A 20613-nucleotide genomic window follows, 5' to 3' on the forward strand; every position below is an offset into this window, starting at 1 on the left:
ATGTTTAAATACAGTTTATAGTAACAGGCTCCAGACTGAAGTCTGCCCCTTTCAGCCTATTGGATTTTTCCTCCAAAGGTGTTGCAGTGCTTCACTAGAACCATAGCATTATTCCATTCTTCAAACTATTGTTTTGAAAAAAATCAATCTTATCCTAACCCTCCTTTGTAAAATTTCAGGTGCTAACTATTTACTACATATGTAGCTCACCTTATTCTTGGCTGATACCACACACCAGCTCTAATCCGCTGATAAATTGTCTGTTGTTATAAGGAGCACATTTTCCTTTTCTTTCCCTTTTACAGGCTGGTTTCCTCCTAAGCAATGGTACAATGATCTTGATATGATGAGGAATAACAAAGTTTTAATAGTCATTTAGTTGCTTCTTTTGGGAAGATACATTCTCTTCAGAGAAATGCTGCTCCCCTGATACAGCACTGAGCCCGCTCCTGAAATACAACTCCCCTAAGCTCCTGTACACTGTAACCAAGACTAGCAACAACAGTGAGGGGGGTACAGGCACATCTCTGGTGGAAATACCAGTGCTTACATCTCCAGACAAACCCCACAATTCTTACTGTATAGCTAAAACAGAAAATCAGGCATCTAATAGGGAGTTAAAAATCCAGAGAGTTAGTAATTGCTTTTATTGCTTCTTACAGCAATTACCAGCCTAGATTTGCTAACTGATTCTGTGCACCGTATATACATTCTACAGTTTGTTTCAATGTTTCAATCTACTTTGTACTGAAACAGCAGAGAAAGGGCAAAGAGAGTAAGTTAAAGTTACCACTCCTTAGCAACTAACTAACTTTACGGATTAAGGTATCATGCTAGTTAACTAACATAAGGCCTTTAGTCTAGAACCAACATAACAATGCAAACAGGGGTTTTAAATTAATTTTACAATAAAGTGCATAATAAAATAGAGTTAATTATCCTAAAAGTGCTTACCAGTAAATTGACTTCCATTATTTGTTTTACTGCTTTCGTCTTTATTTTGTTGCTAATTTTATGGTGTCAGATGGTACACACATTACATAGAAAGTACATCAAGATGCAATATCCTGGAGCAAAGACTGTCAGAATCTTCTATACAACTGCAGTCGATGGCTACCTGAGGCATTGTGGTACTGCTGGGATGCTGTCGCTGTGTGTGCCAAAGGGGAGGAGATACACTGCTGAACACTCTATAATAACATGGAGAATAATGAGACATCATACACCTGTATAAATAGAACTGTGATTATGTATAATATAACATTCAAGAAACATCATTTGGTGGTATCATGTGACCTGTTTTCCATTATATGAACAACTGTGCTCCTTCATCTGGATTTAGGGGTTGGTATTACAGGATACAATGTCATTCACACACATTACTGAGTGAATATCTACACTTCATGTTGATATTCTGAAAGTAGGAGAGCTGAAGCAGGTTGTTCTCTTGGTGAAGTAAAAATTTAAAATCTCCTTGCTTCTCATAGCAGAAGATTCGATGAAATCTCAGTCAGCTATAATTTTTCTGCATCTGGGAACTTGTCTGACAGTAGTTTATTCTTATCATCAAGAAGAATTGCAGACCAGTGCCTGAGATCTGAAGGTGTATGTACAGCTGCACACCTGTATATGCATTAATACACATTAAGTTTAAATGCTTAAGTATATACTTGTAGGGAAAGAATTAAAATGTCCATCAGAGAACTTACACTTCCAGAGACTGGACAGCCTAATGTCTACTGTTTTTATCTTATTCATGAAACAAAGATCTTGTAGATTAAGAACTAGAAGGAAAAAGCTTTTGTCACAGACCAGCCAGCCAGGAAGTCTGACTACTGAAAGCCAGGAAAATGCATTGGTGCGGGAACAGCTCTTTTTTAAGTAGGGCAGGCTATGATGAAAGCTGGGAAATGTTTTAGTAAAACACAGATCCAATAAAGGTAGCTATGATACACTAATTGCTGAAAAACAGAAAATTTACAAGTTGTTCAGACATAGAGAACTAAATTTATAAGACAGGAGGCAGGGGAGATGAAGCTGAGGTTCTAAGTCACACCTAATACTAGGATTCACAAGACAAGAGGTAATTGCTCTGAGTTCTTTTCACAGTCCCACTTCAAACCAGGCAACCATTTTGAATGTAGGAGCCTGGATTCTTTCTGGGTTTTTTCGGTCTCAAAATCAGTAAGTGACAAAAGCCTTTTGAATAAAGAGAATTTTCTCTAGCAGTTTTGGTAACAGTTTATCCAGTAAATGAAATATGTGGAAGTATATAAAGTGTGAGGTTTACAGTCATCTTTCTATATTTTTTCCTCGGTACAAATATATAGTGAAGGAGGAGACTGATAATACAGAATTATAAATACTAACTCCTGCATTATAAACTGAATATTTGAAGTGTAAATTTTGTACTTCAGTCACTCATCTGCCTATTCAGTTCTTTATATTCCAAATATCATGATTATTTTGTTTCAAACTGACATATATGAAATGAAATACAAACACTTACTGAACAAAGATAATACCTGTCACTTACAGAACATGGCACATCTGCAGGTCAAAGTCAGAATTCACTGTATTACCAATTATTTTACACACCACCATACATCATTCCCGCTTTCCTCTCTACATTATTAAGAAATACAAATTAATTATAAGCTATATATAGTTTAAATGGACCATGCTAAGTTATTATTCCTTAGAAGTTCTTGGAACTTCCCGGGCTTTGCAAATGCCTTCAGATTTCAAAAGGAAAATGAAGTCAGAGCATGAGGCAGACTGATAGAAACATAAGGTCTGTTTATAGTACTACAAAGTTCATATGTGGGGAGGTTTTTTAGCATAAATATAAATATTAAAATCTGGCAGGTCAATCAACAGATTGATGTCAATATTTTCAATTATATTTTTATTATAAAATAAGTCATGAAGTCAGTTTGCAGGAATGAAAGCTGAACATAAATTAGATACTTACTAAAGGGGTGATTATCTGCAAAACATTTGAAGCAGACAGGTTTCTAGTAATGGCTTCTTGAACATCTAAAAATAGCATAAAAGTACATGATAAATATACAATAGAAATATGATTCACAATCAAATATTCAACACAAAACTTCCCAAAGATTGTCAAAATGGAGTTTAATAGCGCTATTCCTTTTTCCCCTACCAACAGTTGCTGAAGTATATGCTGTGTCTGTATTTTTAAAATGTGCAGGTAGATATTATTATCTGAACATAAAATTTAGTGTCAATAAAAAAATCTAAAGGTAGAAAAAAGAATGGCAGTCACTCTAAGCTGGCGGTAAAAATTCCAGACTTAGACTGGTTGGTGAGTAACTGTTATTCATTAAAAAGACCGTTATTAAGGTACACAATTTTAGTCACTTAATTTGTAACATATGAAAACAAAGCCAAAAATTGGGGTTCAAAAAGGTTGTGGTTTAAAAAAGCAATGTGCTTACATGACATGAAAGTACTTACAACGCTTTACTTACTTACAGGTATGTACTTACATGTACTTACATGTCCTATAAGTCTACCTATAAAATTTCCCAGCTTCTTACTACCAATTTTAATCCCCAAATAATTAGGAAAGCTAATTAAACTTCTGAGTTACACGCTTATATATATATATTACATTAATTTTCACAGTTACTTCGTTTGCAATCAGTTAACTCCTATGATTCTTTCATTGTTTCATGTTCCTTATAGTTTTCATAGTTTCCTTCTCACACTTTGCAAACTCCAGCTTTCTTGCTTCCAGTTCTTTTTCTACATTTGCCTTTGCCTTCATTTCTTTCCCATTTCTCTGTTATTTATACAGCTATTTATTTTCTATTTTCTTGTATTTCTCTTTTCATATCTACTTTCTTAACCCAAGCACATCATACAACTCCTCAATGACAAAAGACAAAATTCTTCACTTCTATTTGCCTGGAAGCAATAACTATGAGCTATGATGTAATGAAATTTTGAACCACTTTGATGGGAGCAGGAATTGTAAGCTACAGCTGCAAAAAGTTTCTAAGCAGCTGCAAAAACCTTTCACACTGCTGTTGCAGTTTACAGGAAACTGAAATCCTTTTCCTCAAAGTCAAGCAATCCACCATTTGATGTAGAAACATATGGATACTGTGCAGAAGCTTAATGAGCCCTGGTTCAGTTTGGTCAGTCAATAAGGGGGTAAACTTGTGTAACCTGGCCATGAAACAGTGCACGTTAGAAGGAAAAGTAGTAGAATAGTAAAATAAAATCAATCGTCTTCAAGAAAGCAGACTCTTATAAACTCCAATAATTGGCATGTAAAATTTCATATGAAAACAGTCCAAGGAAAATATAAAATTCAGGAGAGTTGGCAGTTCCATAAACTGCAAAAATGGCAAGCAGAAGTTATTCCAAGGGTATAGGAAGCCAAGCAGTCCAGTGGAGAGACCACATGGACTAAGTCACAAGGTCCCCCCTGATTTCAAATACAGGATGGTGCAGAGAAATACAGAAACTATGTCAAACCAATGAGAATGTTCATAAAAGACCGATATGATCACGTAGATCAAAGCAAATACTAACCATTAGATACAGTAGCAAGAGACCATAGAAGTAAGTTTGTTCTATAGGTATGTTAGTTACAAAAGGAATACAAATTAAAATGCTAGCTAACTAAGCGCTGGAGCGAAGTAATTATCGAGTACAAGTACAGGCTTTCCTCTACACCCTTCAGCAAAACAGAAGCTTTGATAGGGAGACCTCATGTAAAAAGCACCAGTATAAAGCAGGTAAGAAATCAGCCTGGCAAAGGGAACGAACAGGCTAGAGAACACTTCGGTAAGTTTGACTTTTTAAAATAGTTGTGCAAGTGATATTCACTTAAACATTCATATTTGGCTGCAGCAGTCTCAGAACTCAGTATTTGTGATCTTTAAGAATTCATAGAGAAGAGGAACATTCTAAAAAACTAGAAGAAAGAAAATGAAAATCCATTCATTATAAAGGGTTACATTTGCAAAAAGACAAGATATATAAAAGACAATTATTTGCAAAAAAACCTGCAAAAAAATAAGGTAGATAAGCATTGGAACAGATTAGAAACAACAGCTACAGTTGGGCTAAGCCAGTTTCTGAAGGTGAATTTTGAATGAATTTTTGACCATTATTTTAAATTACCTTAACTTACTTTAAGAAAGGTTTCATAACTTTGATCTACTGCTTGCTGCATTTAATAAAGAATAATAATAAGAAAACAGAGGAAAAATATTTCTATCACAGGATTCATGTTTTCAATCCAAATTAATCTATGACAACGAAACACAAAATTACTTAATTGCTTGGTGTAAGATCTTCTTTATTATCAAACTTACTTCGTAGCCTTTGATTGAGATAATCAAGAGACTGGAAAATCTTCAGTTCTTCTACTGAAAGTCCACTCATGCCTGGACACGGAGCCCTGTTAGGCAGTACGGACCAGCTGGCTGGTTGCACACTTCCCAAGGCTGCCAGGATTTCATCCTCTGCAAGGGATCCGCTTGCTAGTTTTTCTGCAATGAGAAACTGAATGGTGCTCTCTGAAGCTGAAGAGAATACAGGGATAACTTCAAATGAGAAGAGGTCATGATTTTTAAATATAATGCTTGCTTTCATGACTACAGGTCTGTGAAACACACAAAATTCACATTAAAAGATCAAAAAGGTGGCAAAGCCAAGAAGCATGATACATTAGAAAATTACATAATTAAGATCAGTCACGCATCTTACAATTGGCACCAGAGCAAGTTGTACCGACTTCAGAAGTCTGCAATGATAGCAAGCAATACCTGTCCATATCATATGGTTATGTGTGATACATACAACTCTCATACAGATAAATACAAACAGGAGTGGAATTAAATTTTAGCATATGTTGCAATGCATTTATAAAGCCATCAATATAATGTCACGCTTCTGTGTAGAAAAAAAAAAATAGGTCTAGACAACAAACTACCCTTTCTTAGAATCCCTGAGAGGCTCGAGAGCAGGCGCAGGGCAAATCTCATGAAGTTCAACAAGGCCAAGTGCAAGGTCCTGCATCTGGGTCGGGGCAATCCCAAGCACCAATACAGTATGGGTGAAGAATGGATTGAGAACAGCCCAAGGACTTGGGGGTGTTGGTTGGTGGGAAGCTCAGCATGAGCTGGCAGTACGCGCTCGCAGCCCAGAAACCAAGTGTATCCTGGGCTGCATCAAAAGACGTGTGACCATCGGAGGTGATTCTCCCCCTCTGCTCTGGTGAGACCCCACCTGTAGTACTGCATCCAGCTCTTGGGTCCTCAACACCAGAAGGACATGGAGCTGCTGGAGCGAGTCCAGAGGAGGCCACAAAGATGATCAGAGGGTTGGAGGACCTCTGCTATGAAATCAGGCTGAGAGAGTTGGGCTTGTTCAGACTGGAAAAGGGAAGGCTCTGGAGAGACCTTATAACAGTCTTTCAGTACCTTAAGGGGCCCTACAAGAAAGCTGGAGAGGGACTTTTTACAAGGGCATGTAGTGACAGGATAAGGAGGAATGGCTTTAAACTGATAGATTTAGACTAGATGTTAGGACGAAATTCTATACTGTGAGGGTGATGAGACAATGGCATGGGTTGCCCAGAGAAGCTGTGGCTGCCCTATCCCTGGCAGTGTTCAAGGTCGAGTTGTACTGGGCTTGGAGCAACCTGGTTGAGTGGGAGGTGTCCCTGCCTGTGGCAGGGGGTTGGAACTAGATGAGTTTTAAGGTCCCTTCCAACCCAAACTGTTCTTTGATTCTATGATATACCAAAAAGACACAAGTGATGTTACACAGTGGATATATTAAGTCACTACTTTAAGTATACGAAGAACCGAACTGAGATGTGTTACTATACCTTCATTAGACTTGTAGGTGTTATTCCTATTTTGTACTGGATCAAAAGCAGATTGAACAGGACTCAGCTGGACAGTATAGAGTGAATTCTATAAAAAATATTATAATAATATTTTAAATATAATTTAAAGTAACTATACTGCTTTCTGAACATTTTTTATTTATTATTTCATATTACCAAATGTTTTCAAGTGTAAAAATATTAGTGTATACTAATACAGCGATGTATTCTAATTGGTTTGGCTCCTTCCATTAGCAGTGGCAGCAAGCTGATTAATCACATTGATTCAAAATTGTGTGACACTGAATAAATCTTTGATATTCCTGAAATTCTTTCCATTTTCAAGATACATAAGCTTTTTGGTTTTTGTCAGATTTAATATTTACCTGTACATGATGAGTGGGCTTCCATCTTTTAGAAGCTATACTTTGTCTTCTGTGTTCTGAAAAAACTCTATGTTTATTTTCATGGTTGTCGAAAACATGCGTTTGTCTTGTAACAGGAGCAACGCCTTAAATGACATGCATACAAAAGTAAACCAAAAATGTGTAAACACATGATAAAGATAGGAGTAGCAAAACTAATAATGATGAGTAAATGTCTCTGTCCAAATTTAGATGTTTAGCTTGGGTAAACAAGTCTACCTTTGATCAGACTAAATGTATTTTCTTATAGTGAAAAGAGATAAACAGGCACTCCTAAGGCATATTTAATTTCAGTTAGCATAGGACTACATGTAACAGATGTGAATTATATGTGGACATTTATAAGCAGGTTAAGTGAAGCCCAGTGTTGAATCCCAGATAATAAAGATGGTCTATGCAAAAGTACAAGGTGGTCTTACCAAGTAAGAGGAAGAAAGAACAGTGAACTATGATATAACAAATATTGAATAATGTCCCAAACCCTAATGTTTTAGAAAGTAAGTTGCATTTAGAGAATAGTCATAAAGTCTAAAGTCCAACACAGTAAATGCCTGTTGCCAAGGTGCTGTATTGTATATCTTAACAGATTCAACATTTGTTAAGATTACACTGTGCAGAAAACATGTACTAGTTCACACAATTTATTTGATTCACAGAACCACCGAATGGTTGAGGTTTGAAGGGACCTCTGGAGGTCATCTGGTCAAATCCCCCTGCTCAAGCAGGGCCACCTAGAGCTGGTTGCCCAGGACCAGCTTTTGAGCATCTCCAAGTATGGAGACTCCACAACCTCTCTTGTCAACCCTGTTCCAGTGCTTAGTCATGATTATAGTAAAAAAAGTGCTTCTCAATGCTCAAAGGGAACTTCCTGTGTTTCAGTTCATGCCATTTGCCTCTGGTCTATTCAGGCACCACTGAAAAGAGCCTGGCTCTGTTCTCTTTGCACTTTCTTTTCAGGTATTTGTGGACATTGATAAGATCACCCTGAGCCTTCCTTCCCAGTCTGAACAGCCCCAGCTTTCTCAGCCTGTCCTCCTAGAAAAGATGCTCCAGTCCCTTCAAGATCTTTGTAGCCCTTCATTGAACTCTGATTTGTCCATTGTACTGAGGAGCCCAGAACTGGACACAGTCCTCAAGGTGTGGCCTCACAGGTGTGATTTGAATGCAAAGTCATGATTTAAAACCTTCGTTTCTACATCTTGGGATTCTACGGTTAATCTTACTAATTTATCCATCTCTATACTAGTTTTCGTGACAGCACTGTTGTGTTGAATTTCCCTTGGCTATAGAGGCCTATCCTAGACACTATACCTCACATTTATCTCAGTTTTGTCTGGTGCAATAATACATTTTTCAAAATTAAAGCATCAAGTTTCAAAATTAAAATGAATTTCTTAATTAAACGTTCATGCATGCAAATTGAGACGTGAATCAGCATTTTCATGTGTAAGTCAGGATTCCACATATCCAAGGAGATATTATATTCTTATTTGTAAACTCAGTTCAGTTACTTGATTTGTAAATGCAGTTACGTGATTTATAATTGGGAAGATAAATTATCTATTTATTTACATAATAAATACTTACATGTTCAGTTTAATGTACAGTTCATAATTAGACCAAGAAGTCTTTTAGTGATTTTAACAGAATTTTACTTCTTTAGTTGTTATTATGGTGTTATTTAATAAAGCAGAATTCTTACTATTTACAGAAAAAGAAAACAATTGCTTCATCCTGGAAGCAGATTTGAAACTAGTCATATGGCTGCTGCCGACAATGGGAACATGGGACACATTAGCTTTAAAAAGTTGACATTCAGTTATATGCGAACTATTGTAATGTGACATATAGTGCTGAATAGCACCTGGAAAGAAATGTGATCATGTTATATTGAATGTAGGGAAAATTTTAAAAGAAGCAAATAAGAAACTTCTGCCTTTCACTACATGAGAGAGATTGAGTCGCTGGAGCAGGTCCAGAAAAGGGCAACAAAGCTGATGAAGGGTCTGGAGCATAAGTCTTATGAGGAGCGGCAGAGGGAACGGGTTGTTCAGCCTAGAGAAAAGGAAGTTCAGGAGAGACCTTGTCACTTGCTACAACTACCTGATAAATGTTGGAGGGAGAGGGTGGCTAGTGTCTTTTCCCAAGTAATAAGTGATAGGACAAGAGGTAGTGGCCTCAAGCTGCACCAGTGAAGGTTTAGATTAGGTATTAGGAAAAAATTGTTCACAGAGAGGGTAATCAGGTATTGGAACAGGCTGCCCAGGACAGTGGTGAAATCACTGTCCCTGGAAGTGTTCAAAAAACGTGTAGATGAGGCCCATAGTGACATGGTTTATGGTGGCCTTGGCAGTCCTGGGGTAAAGGTTGGACTTGATATTAAAGGTCTTTCCCAACCTAGCTGATTCTACGATTCTTATATTAATAATCACGTTTTTCTGAAAAATAAAATCAAAAGTTTCTCTATTGATATGCATCAACACTTAAGTGGCTTGCAAGACACGCTAGATCTATGGCAAGGAAGAGACTTCTTTGAGAAATGTAAGACAAATATAATAAGCAATAATATCTTTAAGTGCATGAGATAGATACTGAGCAGTGTATCCTTGTTTAACTATAAACATATGAATTAGTCTAATATTTGTCACAGGCTAAATGTTAAATGTATTTTTAAAGCATTTTACTGACTGAACACCAAAGGATATTACAAATAATTCTAATATCCAGCTACATTATAGTATGTGTCAGCCAGAAGATACACGACTTTAAGCCCAATTAAAGAAGATTCTCATGGACGACAATTTTATTTATTCACCCTGTTCTGACTTTTTCTTTCTGTACATTTGTCCAAGCATTGCAACAGATCACATTTTCTACAGGGTCCTCACAGACCTCACTGAACTCTGTAATAGTGCCTCAGCAGGTATTTTACTCAAGAACAATGCAGTATTCAGGCTCTCATAGCAAGCACTTCAGGGCAACTATGGTGATCTATGTGCATTTGCAGACAATGGGACAAATAATAGCAAGTCATTAAGAGTTATCTAGCATATTTGAAATAAAGAAGACTTTCAAAACAAAATCTAAGCAGATACTGAGAGAGGGCTACCCACCCAAATCTTAAAAAGAGGTTACTCAGCTCTTCCTCTAAAAGAGCTGGAGCTGTGTGACACTCGGGAGGTAGCGTTTTAAGTTTCGGTGAAGACAGTATTTGTAGCGCCCACAACTTTGACTCAGTACATTTCCTGATTCGTTGATCTGATATGTAAATAAGGACATCAAGAGGCAGGTACCTCTGCTGGAGGCAAGGCATGGTAATTCAAGACTCCATTCATTTCCAATGTAAAATCAAATATGTTAACTGAAGTCCCACATATCTTAAGCTCATCTGTTTGACTTTGAACTAGAATGGACAAGCAGATAACATTTCTCATTTCCCACCCCTGCTTTAGGCCAAGAATATTTACTTGCCTCAGCTCTTAACAACATAGCTGTTTGAATCACTCCATAGTTAAAACTATGTACTACTGTAGACAAAACTAGAAATCTAGGTTTGGTGGTTGGGGATTTTTTTGATGGGTTTTTTGTTTGTTTTGTTTTGGTTTTGTTTTGGTTTGGTTTGGTTTTTTTGGTTTTTGGGGTTTGGGTTTTTTTTAAGTTATGGGAATTATTTATTTTGCTAGAAAGCATCTTCGAGCTGCATGGCCAATCCCTGGGGTGATCCCAGTATGTAAAGTGGTTTAGAATGCTGCTTGTACCTGAAGCAGGGTCTACAGCCTCAGGAGCTCTGTCTCCAGCTGCAGCCCCCAGAAGGAAGCAAACCAGCATACAACATTCAAATTACAAGTGCAGGAATGCCATCAGTGCCCAAGGCACAGAATACAGCTAGGCTGCAGAGGAGAAACAAGGCAAATCAAACCGCATAAAACCTATTTAGAAATGTAAAACCCAGGGGATCAAAGTTTATTCTTCCCAAATTTCTTATGCTGCTTTCCTCTATCTTACTAATCAATCTCTGCATCATATTGTTCCCAAGATTAACTTTTACTAAAAGGCAAGATTGGTCCTCAATTTTCTTAAAATTCTTTATAAGACAGACATACTTTGTAGCAGAGCAAAATTTGTCTGGTAGAAGATTCTTATTTTTAACCTCCACTAAATTTTTTTTTTTAGCATTAATTGTATTATTAGGAGTAAAACAATAATTTTAGGCATTTACAGTGTCAGCACTTGAAAAACATGGCAGATGATATGCATTTCTCTCACTCTCATGTGTCAGTGACTGTTGGACAAGAAGCTACGACTCTCAGTTACCTTGTAAAAATTGCTCATATAAACTTAGTCACTTTCTCCTATATAATTACTTAGAGCACCTGTCACATCTGCTCATTAGTCAGGAATATAATCTCAGGGAAAATGCTTCCTTTTCATTTAATATTGTAGAAAGCTATTAAAAATGGGTATCGATGTTTGAGAGGCCTCTGGGCACCACTAGAATAGAAATGACAATGACAAATGGTGAAAACTTGTTAAAACTGGCTGTATTGTGTGAATGGATGAAAGGCTGAATGCTTTAACTGAAAACAAACTTGTGTTGTCTTTGAAATAGACTTTTGTCTGAACATACCCCCTCCCCAGACCCAGAAACATGACTCTTACCAGTAGCAGAGTCTTTTGGAGTTTGGGGACTATGTGCTCCTTGCCAGTAGGTACTTGTTTTTCCAGCTGCTGGGATCTGATGGAGATGTAATCCATTTTCTGTGTTAACAGGTCTTCTTCCAGTGCAGGTTATTGAATGACCCTGACAGGCGCTTGTCTGAACATTATTTACAGAACAAGTATTTTTTTCCCAAGGTCCGTGCTTGGCCGTGCTGCAGCCAGGTGTAGAAATCGCAGCAGCCAAGTCAGAGTGACAAGTAATACTCTGACTGTATTCTGTACCGTTTCTATTTAAAACCTGATTTGCTAACACCACATGCCTCTCACTTAAATCATTCCTGCTTGTAGTGGTTGCTGGAAGACTTGAAGGCAGGAGTGGCTGACACCCAGGGCTGGATGCATTTTCACCACTTCTGCTTCCTGGCAGAGGTGTGGATGGTGGGTGAGGTGCTAGAAATTTCCCTGGAACTTTCTGAGTTTTGCTGGTTTCTGTGGCCAGCTGTGGTTGGATTATAGTGCCTGTTCTCTTCTTGGGCATAAATCTTGGCTGGGCTCTTACAGATATCGTTCTAGCTATTTTTGCCCTATTTTTCAGTTGATTATCTTCATTAGTCTTAGAATTATTACTACATACTGGGAGTTTACTTTCTTCATCATTTGGTACCATCCAAGCTTTTTTAGCAGAAACAGATCCAGTAGACATAAATATACTCAGAGAGGCGCACTCTTTATTTGATTCTTCAGTATGAACATTTGGTTTTGATATATGAGAGTTTTCCTGGTGATTTTTTATGAACATGGGGTTTGAAGATTGAGCAACAATACTTAAATTAGTCTTAGGAGCATTATTTATAGTTTGAACATATTGCAGCTGTGCAGAAGATATTTCACTGGTGTTTTTTTCATAGCATTTTTCATTATTTTCTATTATTACCTGGTTAATTTGATCACACCATTTAATCTTTCTATTGTATTTTTCATTTTCTGCACTTTTCTTTTTGATTTTTGCCAGTTCTAAACTGTCTCTGATAGAAGACATGGGTTGCGTTCCAAAACTGATCCCCTGGTTCATAACCACAGCTTTGAAATGACTAGGTTCATATTTAGAATCCTTCTTTAAGATACTTCCAAGAAACTTTGCTCTTTTTCTTTCAAGAATATTGTTTTTCAGGGTTTTGTGCTGTGCAGGAGTGCCAGAACTGAACTCTGTACCAGACATCAGTGATACAGTTTCAAGCATATTTCCCTTTTCTTCCTCTTTGTTATTCTGTTGCTTAACATTGCACAGAACTGAGGCATTTGGTACATCCTGAAATAAAGACAATCCTGGATTAATGTAACCAATACCTTTAATATTTTCTTCTTCTGTTTCAGTAATTTTTCCTGAGATATTTTTTAAAAACTCCATACTGATGTTTTTGTCTTTTGGTAATGTATCAGCTGTGCTGGGAATGCCAGTGGAACATCCTTGGTTAGGAAATGAGATTAGACATGTTGCAATAGGTTGACTAGATGTTTGCACAGATACATTTCTTTTTTGTGGGGTCATTTTAAAACTCTGATCTTGCATCAGATCCTGAACTCCTTCTCCTGGAATAGAATCAGAGTTGGCCCAGGTTTTGCTGGGATTCAAAACAGGATGACCAGTGGCTAATGTGTAAGGAGTTCCAGAAGGCGGCTTGCTGCTTTCTTCTTTTATATTTTGCAGAAAACTAAACACATTGCTTACAGAGATTTCTTGTTTACCAGAGGTAGAGAACTCTGAAGATTTTTTTCCAGATCTGTCAGAAGCAGATGATTCCTCTTCTGAAGTGTTTAAATGTTCAGCAGGAGTTAGAACATTATGTTCAGCTAAAAGATCATGAGCAGGTAAGTTGTGGTAGTATTGTGAATCTACGTTTCTCAGACAATTATTTAGATGCATATTTTTAGAAGTACTTTGAGCTGTATAAAGCAAACCATTATTCCTATTCTGTGATTTTTCTGGAGTGTAGAGGGTACAGTCATACTGTGTAGTCAAAGATGATTCACTCTGTGTTGTGTAATTTCCACTTTGTTCTCCAGCCTCAAGACTGTCGAGGCTTAACACGCTTTCTGAATCATCTGTTTTCTTGACTTCTTCATGAAAATTCTGAAATACAGGCATAAAACCAGACTGTTACATTTATCAGATTTTTTTTTTTTTTTTCTGGTATTATTTTTTTCATTAATGACAGCTCTGGCTAAAATACAATCAATATTGAGCCTGGTGTTTTTATGGATTGGGGTCATGGCACCATGAATGCTTCTATCAAGTCAAAATTTACCTGTGTTCAATTGCAAAAGAAAATTAGACAGTTTGGGGATGAAATTCAGAGGAAAGAGCTGCATAAGTTCAACAAATTTAATCCTAAATTTTATATAAATTCTACAATATCTAAAAAGGAACAAGATTTTTCTGAACAACACTACTGTTTCTGGAATGCCCTATGACACAGGATGCACTCTGTGTCATCTTGTACTCTGTAAGGCTACGTAACTGAGTTTAGAAAATGAAACAGTATCCATGAAAATGCAGATTTGGTAGTGGTTCTGCCCCAAACTGGAACTTTTCCATAGTACTAGATTGAATATGATTATTTGCATACAAAGCTCCAAAAGTGATGAGGATTTAAGCCCTTTCATGGCAAACACAGAAAACCTCTCAGCTATCATAATCACAGTGATTAACACCTCCCCTCAGTGAAACCCCTGCTTCTAATCTTTCAGAAAGCAGGAAATATCATCTGATCTAAGCAGACAGATTAGTTCTAAGGCATGTGGGAGTCCCATCCACTCCCCCAACTTCTTTGTTGAACTTGAATGTAGTGATGAATAAGAGTAACCGGCGCCATCTGAACCACCATTGGGACAATATGTGGTGTGTATGTATGTATATATGTATATATGTATGTATGTATATATGTATAGTATGTATGTACTATACAGGCATTTTCTTCACTATTACTTCTCCATCCAAACACTGAGATGCCTGACCTGGTTGAAAATACATGGCTTTTAAGGTACAAGATTTCAAAGTAGACATAAACATAAACAGGAATATCAACTATTTTCAGAATCTTGTACACTCTCTTTTGTGAAAGTTCACTTCCACAGAACTCAGCAGCTAAGTGATTTTAAACCATATGTAGGAAAAAAGTGTCATGAAGAACTAAGAGAAGCTGAATTAGGTATGCAATCTTGCACAGTTAAGGTTTTTTCTTTTTATTAGTGACTTGAAATGGAAAATGTTTCAAGTAGCAAAATCTGTTAACCAAGGTAAGTGGTTATATACCCTCTGGCAATTACGATAGAATTAACACTTAGAAAACTTACCAAAGAATGCATACAGTTCATTATCAAATAAGAACACATTTTCATAGTAAACATTTATTTTTTTTCTAATTCTAATAAAATTGTCATACCACAATATTGCATAGTTCATAGTTGTACAAATATTTCAAATCATAGAATAAAAAGCTTAGTGAGTCCTGAAAGACTTTCTATGATTGAATTAAATCTTATCTTGCACTAAATGTTCAGAGGGTGGTGCAGTTTTCCATTAGAGTTACGATCTGAGATAAAGAAACTAAATAGAAGAACAAAAAACCACGTGTAGGGAAAAATCCCTTAAGGGAACATTTTCGAACTAAAGGTACACAAACTAGTGTCTTTCTAATAGAAAAGAAAAAATAGACAATAAATAATGCTTTGTTAGTTATTGATTAACATTTATGTTTGGCTAAATTATATTGTTAACCTCTGCTTGAACTTCAGCAAACAAGGAAAAGGCATATGCTCAGTTTTCTGTATCAGGACAAATTTAGGAACTAACTTTGAAATTTTCAGATGGGAAAAGAACAGTAAAAAGAAATTCTAGGTGTCAGGCTTACTTGTTATCTAATTTGGAAGTTGCACCTGTACAGCTAAATGTGTTTCTAAAATTACTAAGTTAAAGAGGGGAAAAATCTTGTAAAGATTGATTTTAAGAAGCCTGTTCCAATAGTGGGATAGCTTAAACTGGTAAATATGGACGGTGCAAGAAAAGTTGAAACTTCTAAAAATTAAGGTAAAAAAATTCTACCCATTTATGCTCCAGAGGTTGAAAATAGACTTGATCCTTCATTATATAAAATGTTACTCTCCTTGTAAACCAAAACCTGATGGGAAGACAAAATCTCAGTTGAGGCAACCTTCAGAAGTGTTAGAAACTAAAGAATAAAGGATTCCTCATTTAAACACATAGTCACTTTTACATAGTTCATACAAATTTAGTTAATTTACATTTATTTTGTTGCATCACACAATTTCATCCTTTGATGCATTAAAGATGCTTATCTTATTAAAATATTTACATATATTATTTCCCTTTCTAGCCTCCTCTGTAATGAAAATGAATGTCACATTTTCTTGTAGAAATTCATAACTAGAACTACTTCTGCAGACCTCAAAAAGCATTCAAGAATTATTCATTTTCTAGTGGTCAATAGCTAGAGGGAAATAAACCTGGAAATCCCAATGATTTAATTTGATTCAATCTTGAGAATATTATAGGAAACAAAAATGATCATAGAGTGTGCTATCTTTTCATTTTCTGGATTTGCATACTTTTTGTGTGATACAATTATTGCATTGCCTGTTGCCTGCATTATCCTATCTCCTGCTGCATGAAATCTAAACCCAGCCTGCCCACATACTTGGTATTCTAGGAAAGGGAACACTTACAAGGAGTTAAAGAGGTCCCTTATACCTCCCAAGACTTAGAACAGCTGTGTCAAGCCATTTCATTTCAGGAAAGCACTGAGAATGCATGAGCCTAAGAAATTTTTCATGACGCCAATGAAAGAACAACACTGCAACAAATAAAATTTTAAGAAAACCTGACAAGTGAATATTCTGCCAAAGGACTCTATCAGGATGCTATTACACTTAAAAGCTGCTATTTGTATATTTGACATTTTCTGTAACAGAAGTGCTGACTGTTCACAATTCCAAGAGGTGAATGGGAACACTCCTCCGAAGATAAATGAAGAAAAACAATACCTACTCTGAAAACCCAGGCCCCTCACCTCTCACACTACTTTCTATTTTTGATCATCTTTACTGGTTTATTTGCAGGAGTTTTTCGTGTGTTATATGTGTGTGTATAAGATGTTATATTTCAGATTCCTTGTGAAGTAAAAGATACCAGTGGTCATACAAAGCTAGTGCTCAAAGGCAGTGAGGTACCTAAACACCTCTACTGGTTTGGAGTTTACCAACTGTAGAATGGAAAAGTCCATTTCAAAATTAATAATTTCTTTTCTATGCAAGTTTGGAAAACATGATGTACATGGCACTACACAATATTGATTTTACAGAAGGTTTGTCCGAGAGAGCAAATGCCACTGAGAAAGGATTTTGGTGCTCATATTACACGAAAGATCCATTATACTGTGCCAAACCCACCAAAGCAATTATAGAGGTGGAGGATGAGTAGAGAAAAGCTTCCTATCAACATCCCTAGTCTTTCCTCAGCTGACTCCTAGGTGCCTCATTTCCCTCCCAAGCTATTTAAGTTACAGAAACTAGCTATCTATGAACCTGGGTATTTAAAAGGTCCTGATTAACTTGCTTGGAACACCTAGGATGCTAGAAATACAGGTTCAAACTTCTTGGGATAAAAAGCACTCAAGTTTCCAATCCCGTAGGCACTCAGGCGCTTCAGTGAGCCATATTGTACTGAATGATTTTGAAAGAAAAGTGATCTGAACACTGAATGTCAGGGTTTCAAGTTCTGACTTCCAGTTTTAATGAAGTCCAGAAGTAAATGTACATAACTGTGTAGGAAGCATGTTCTCAGCTAAATGGTTATCTCTGTTGCTTTTTATTAATTAATTTAGCATCTCAGTACTCAGAGTGCTGCTTCTCAGGATCCCTGTTGCAGGTGCCTGACTCTCACAGACTAACCTAGCCATTCAGATCCAGGAGTGGAATTCATAATGTTAGCTTTTAAATATTACTAAAATTATTAAATGATTAAATGTTGAAGCAGAGCACCACAAAGCATTAGTCCCTATTTTGTTTCTACTCCATTAATAAATTTGTTTTGAGCAGGCTCCATCTACCCTGCAAATTTAAGAGATGGGGTTATGTAAAAACAGTATGGGACTGCAAAATTGAAAACCGTCATAAGGAAAATAGACATAGAGAGCAATTGGGCATGCATATGCAGTATTAATTCTAGAAGTTCTTAACTGCTTAACTAATGATCATTTTAATGTTATATATAAAATGCAATGACATAATTTCATGAGAACATTCATAGTTATTTACAATCTATGTTATTGTCAATGTCATTTTGGCTATCCCAAAAAATGAGAATGGAGATCAGCTAAAAACTTACCCATTTTCACTTTGAAATTTGCAGGTTATAGGTAATATGATGTTTTAAAAAATATTTCATAGATGAAGCTGTTTCTAGATGGTACTTTAGAGACAGAAATGAAATGGAAACATTTCTCAGAGATTTTTTTTTTTTCCATTTTAAAACAAATAACTAATCCTCTCTCTCACTGATGTTAAGGTCTTAATGATGAGACTCAACTAATCCTCTCTCTCACTGATGTTAAGGTCTTAATGATGAGACTCAAAGCCCTGAAATTATCCTTTTCAGAAAAGCTTTCCAACAAAGTCGGATTTATGGGGGAAGAAGAGAAGAATAACTGATGAAGGAAAGTATTTCTTCATCTTCTAGAAATCTCAAAATCTGTCTTCCTGGTTTATTCTTATTCACAAATACACAAATAACGGACTGTTGACAGATTTGAATGAACTGGAGCTGTTGCATCAGAGAAAAACCCCCAGAAACCTATTGAACAGTACCTTCCTCCTGAAAGACCCACAACCATGCAGTGTGTGAATATAATTTAAAAAACAATCCCTTGTTCAGCCAAGGGACTGTCCTACCAGATCTCTCAGACCTGTTAAAAAATTAGTATACATTTATTGCAGTCTATAAAAAAGTTTACTTTTTCTTTAGTAATGTAAATACATTGCAAAGGTGGAACAGTTTTAACATCATGTGTGCAAGGCTACGGGAATATGATGTCATTGGTATCACAGAAACAGGGTGGGATGGCTCCTATGACTGGAGTGTCGGAATGGAAGGTTACAGGCTGTTTAGAAAAGACAGGCCAGGCAGACGGGGAGGGGGCGTTGCTATCTATGTCAGTGATAGGCTAGAGAGTATGGAACTCTGTCTGGGGATGGGTGATGAGGTAACAGAGTGTTTGTGGGTCAGGATCAAAGGGAAAAGAGCAATGGGGGACATTACGGTGGGGATCTGACACAGGCCACCTGATCAAGAGGACTCTGTGGATGAAGCGCTCTACAGACAGATAGGAGCAGCCTCACGCTCGCAGGCCCTTGTCCTCATGGGGGACTTCAACCATCCTGACATCTGTTGGAGGGACGGTACGGCCCAGCACAAGCAATCCAGGAGGTTCCTCGATTGTGTGGAAGACAACTTCCTCTTTCAAGCAATAGAGGAGCTGACGAGGAGAGGTGCCATGCTGGACCTCGTGCTCACCAACAGGGGGGGACTGGTTGGAAATGTGACGCTCCAGGGCAGCCTTGGCTCTAGTGATCACGAGATGGTTGAGTTTGAGATCCTCAGGTCAGTGAGAAGAGCATGCAGCAAGCTCACTGCCCTGGACTTCAAGAAAGCAGACTTTGGCCTCTTCAGGAACCTCCTTAGTAAGGTTTCATGGGATACAGTCCTAGAGGGCAGGGGGGCCCAAGACTGCTGGTCGATATTCAAGGATCACTTGCTACGTGCTCAAGAGTGTTGCATCCCGACTAGAAGAAAGTGCAGCAGGAGGGCCAGGAGACCTCCATGGATGGACAAGGAGCTGCTGAGGAAACTTAGAGGGAAAAAAGAAGCTTATAGAAGGTGGAAGTGAGGACAGGCAGCCTGGGAAGAATATAGGAGCATTGCCCGAGAAGCTAGGGACCAGGTTAGGAAAGCTAAGGCCCAGCTAGAATTAAGTTTGGCAAGGGATGTAAAAGATAACAGGAAAGGATTCTATAGATACGTAGCAAATAAAAGACAGACTAGGGACAATGTGGGCCCTCTCCGGAAGCTCTCAGGAGAACTGGCTACCATGGATTTGGAGAAGGCTGTGGTTCTTAATGACTTCTTTGCCTCATTCTTCACCAGCAAATGCTCTGACCACACGACGAAAGTCTTGGAAAGCAAATGCAGGGACTGTGAGAATGAAGACCTTAGGCCCACTGTAGGAGAGGATCACGTTCAAGACCATCTTAAGAACCTGAATGTGCACAAGTCCATGGGACCTGATGAAATCCATCCACGGGTCCTGAAGGAGCTGGCGAATGAAGTTGCTAAGCCACTGTCCATCATATTCGAAAAATCCTGGCAGTCAGGTGAAGTTCCCGATGACTGGAAGAAGGGTAATATAACCCCCATTTTCAAGAAGGGGAAGACGGAAGACCCAGGGAACTACAGACCAGTCAGTCTCACCTCTGTGCCTGGCAAAATCTTGGAACAGTTTCTCCTGGAAAACATGCTAAGGCACATGAAAAACAACGAGGTGGTTGGTGACAGCCAACATGGCTTCACTAAGGGGAAATCCT

The 20613-nt window shown here is 37.5% G+C and overlaps 1 protein-coding gene across 4 annotated transcripts in view; it reads right to left on the reverse strand.

Moving 5' to 3' along the window:
• Positions 1–954: 954 nt before the first annotated feature.
• The window catches only part of CEP126 (centrosomal protein 126), a 42188-nt gene continuing 22529 nt past the window's right edge, over positions 955–20613 (reverse strand). For 3 of the 4 annotated variants that reach the window (XM_030475682.1, XM_030475684.1, XM_030475685.1), the window contains 6 exons: positions 11959–14089; positions 7261–7385; positions 6875–6962; positions 5355–5564; positions 2975–3039; positions 955–1190 (listed from right to left, as the gene is read on the reverse strand). In XM_030475682.1, coding sequence (XP_030331542.1) covers positions 1083–1190; positions 2975–3039; positions 5355–5564; positions 6875–6962; positions 7261–7385; positions 11959–14089 — 2727 coding nt within the window. In that variant the 3' untranslated portion in view covers positions 955–1082. The remainder of the gene's footprint in view (positions 1191–2974; positions 3040–5354; positions 5565–6874; positions 6963–7260; positions 7386–11958; positions 14090–20613) is intronic. The other variant, XM_030475683.1, reaches the window with a different exon arrangement.

This window comes from Strigops habroptila, chromosome 2 (genome assembly GCF_004027225.2).
Source record: "Strigops habroptila isolate Jane chromosome 2, bStrHab1.2.pri, whole genome shotgun sequence".
NCBI lineage: Eukaryota > Metazoa > Chordata > Aves > Psittaciformes > Psittacidae > Strigops > Strigops habroptila.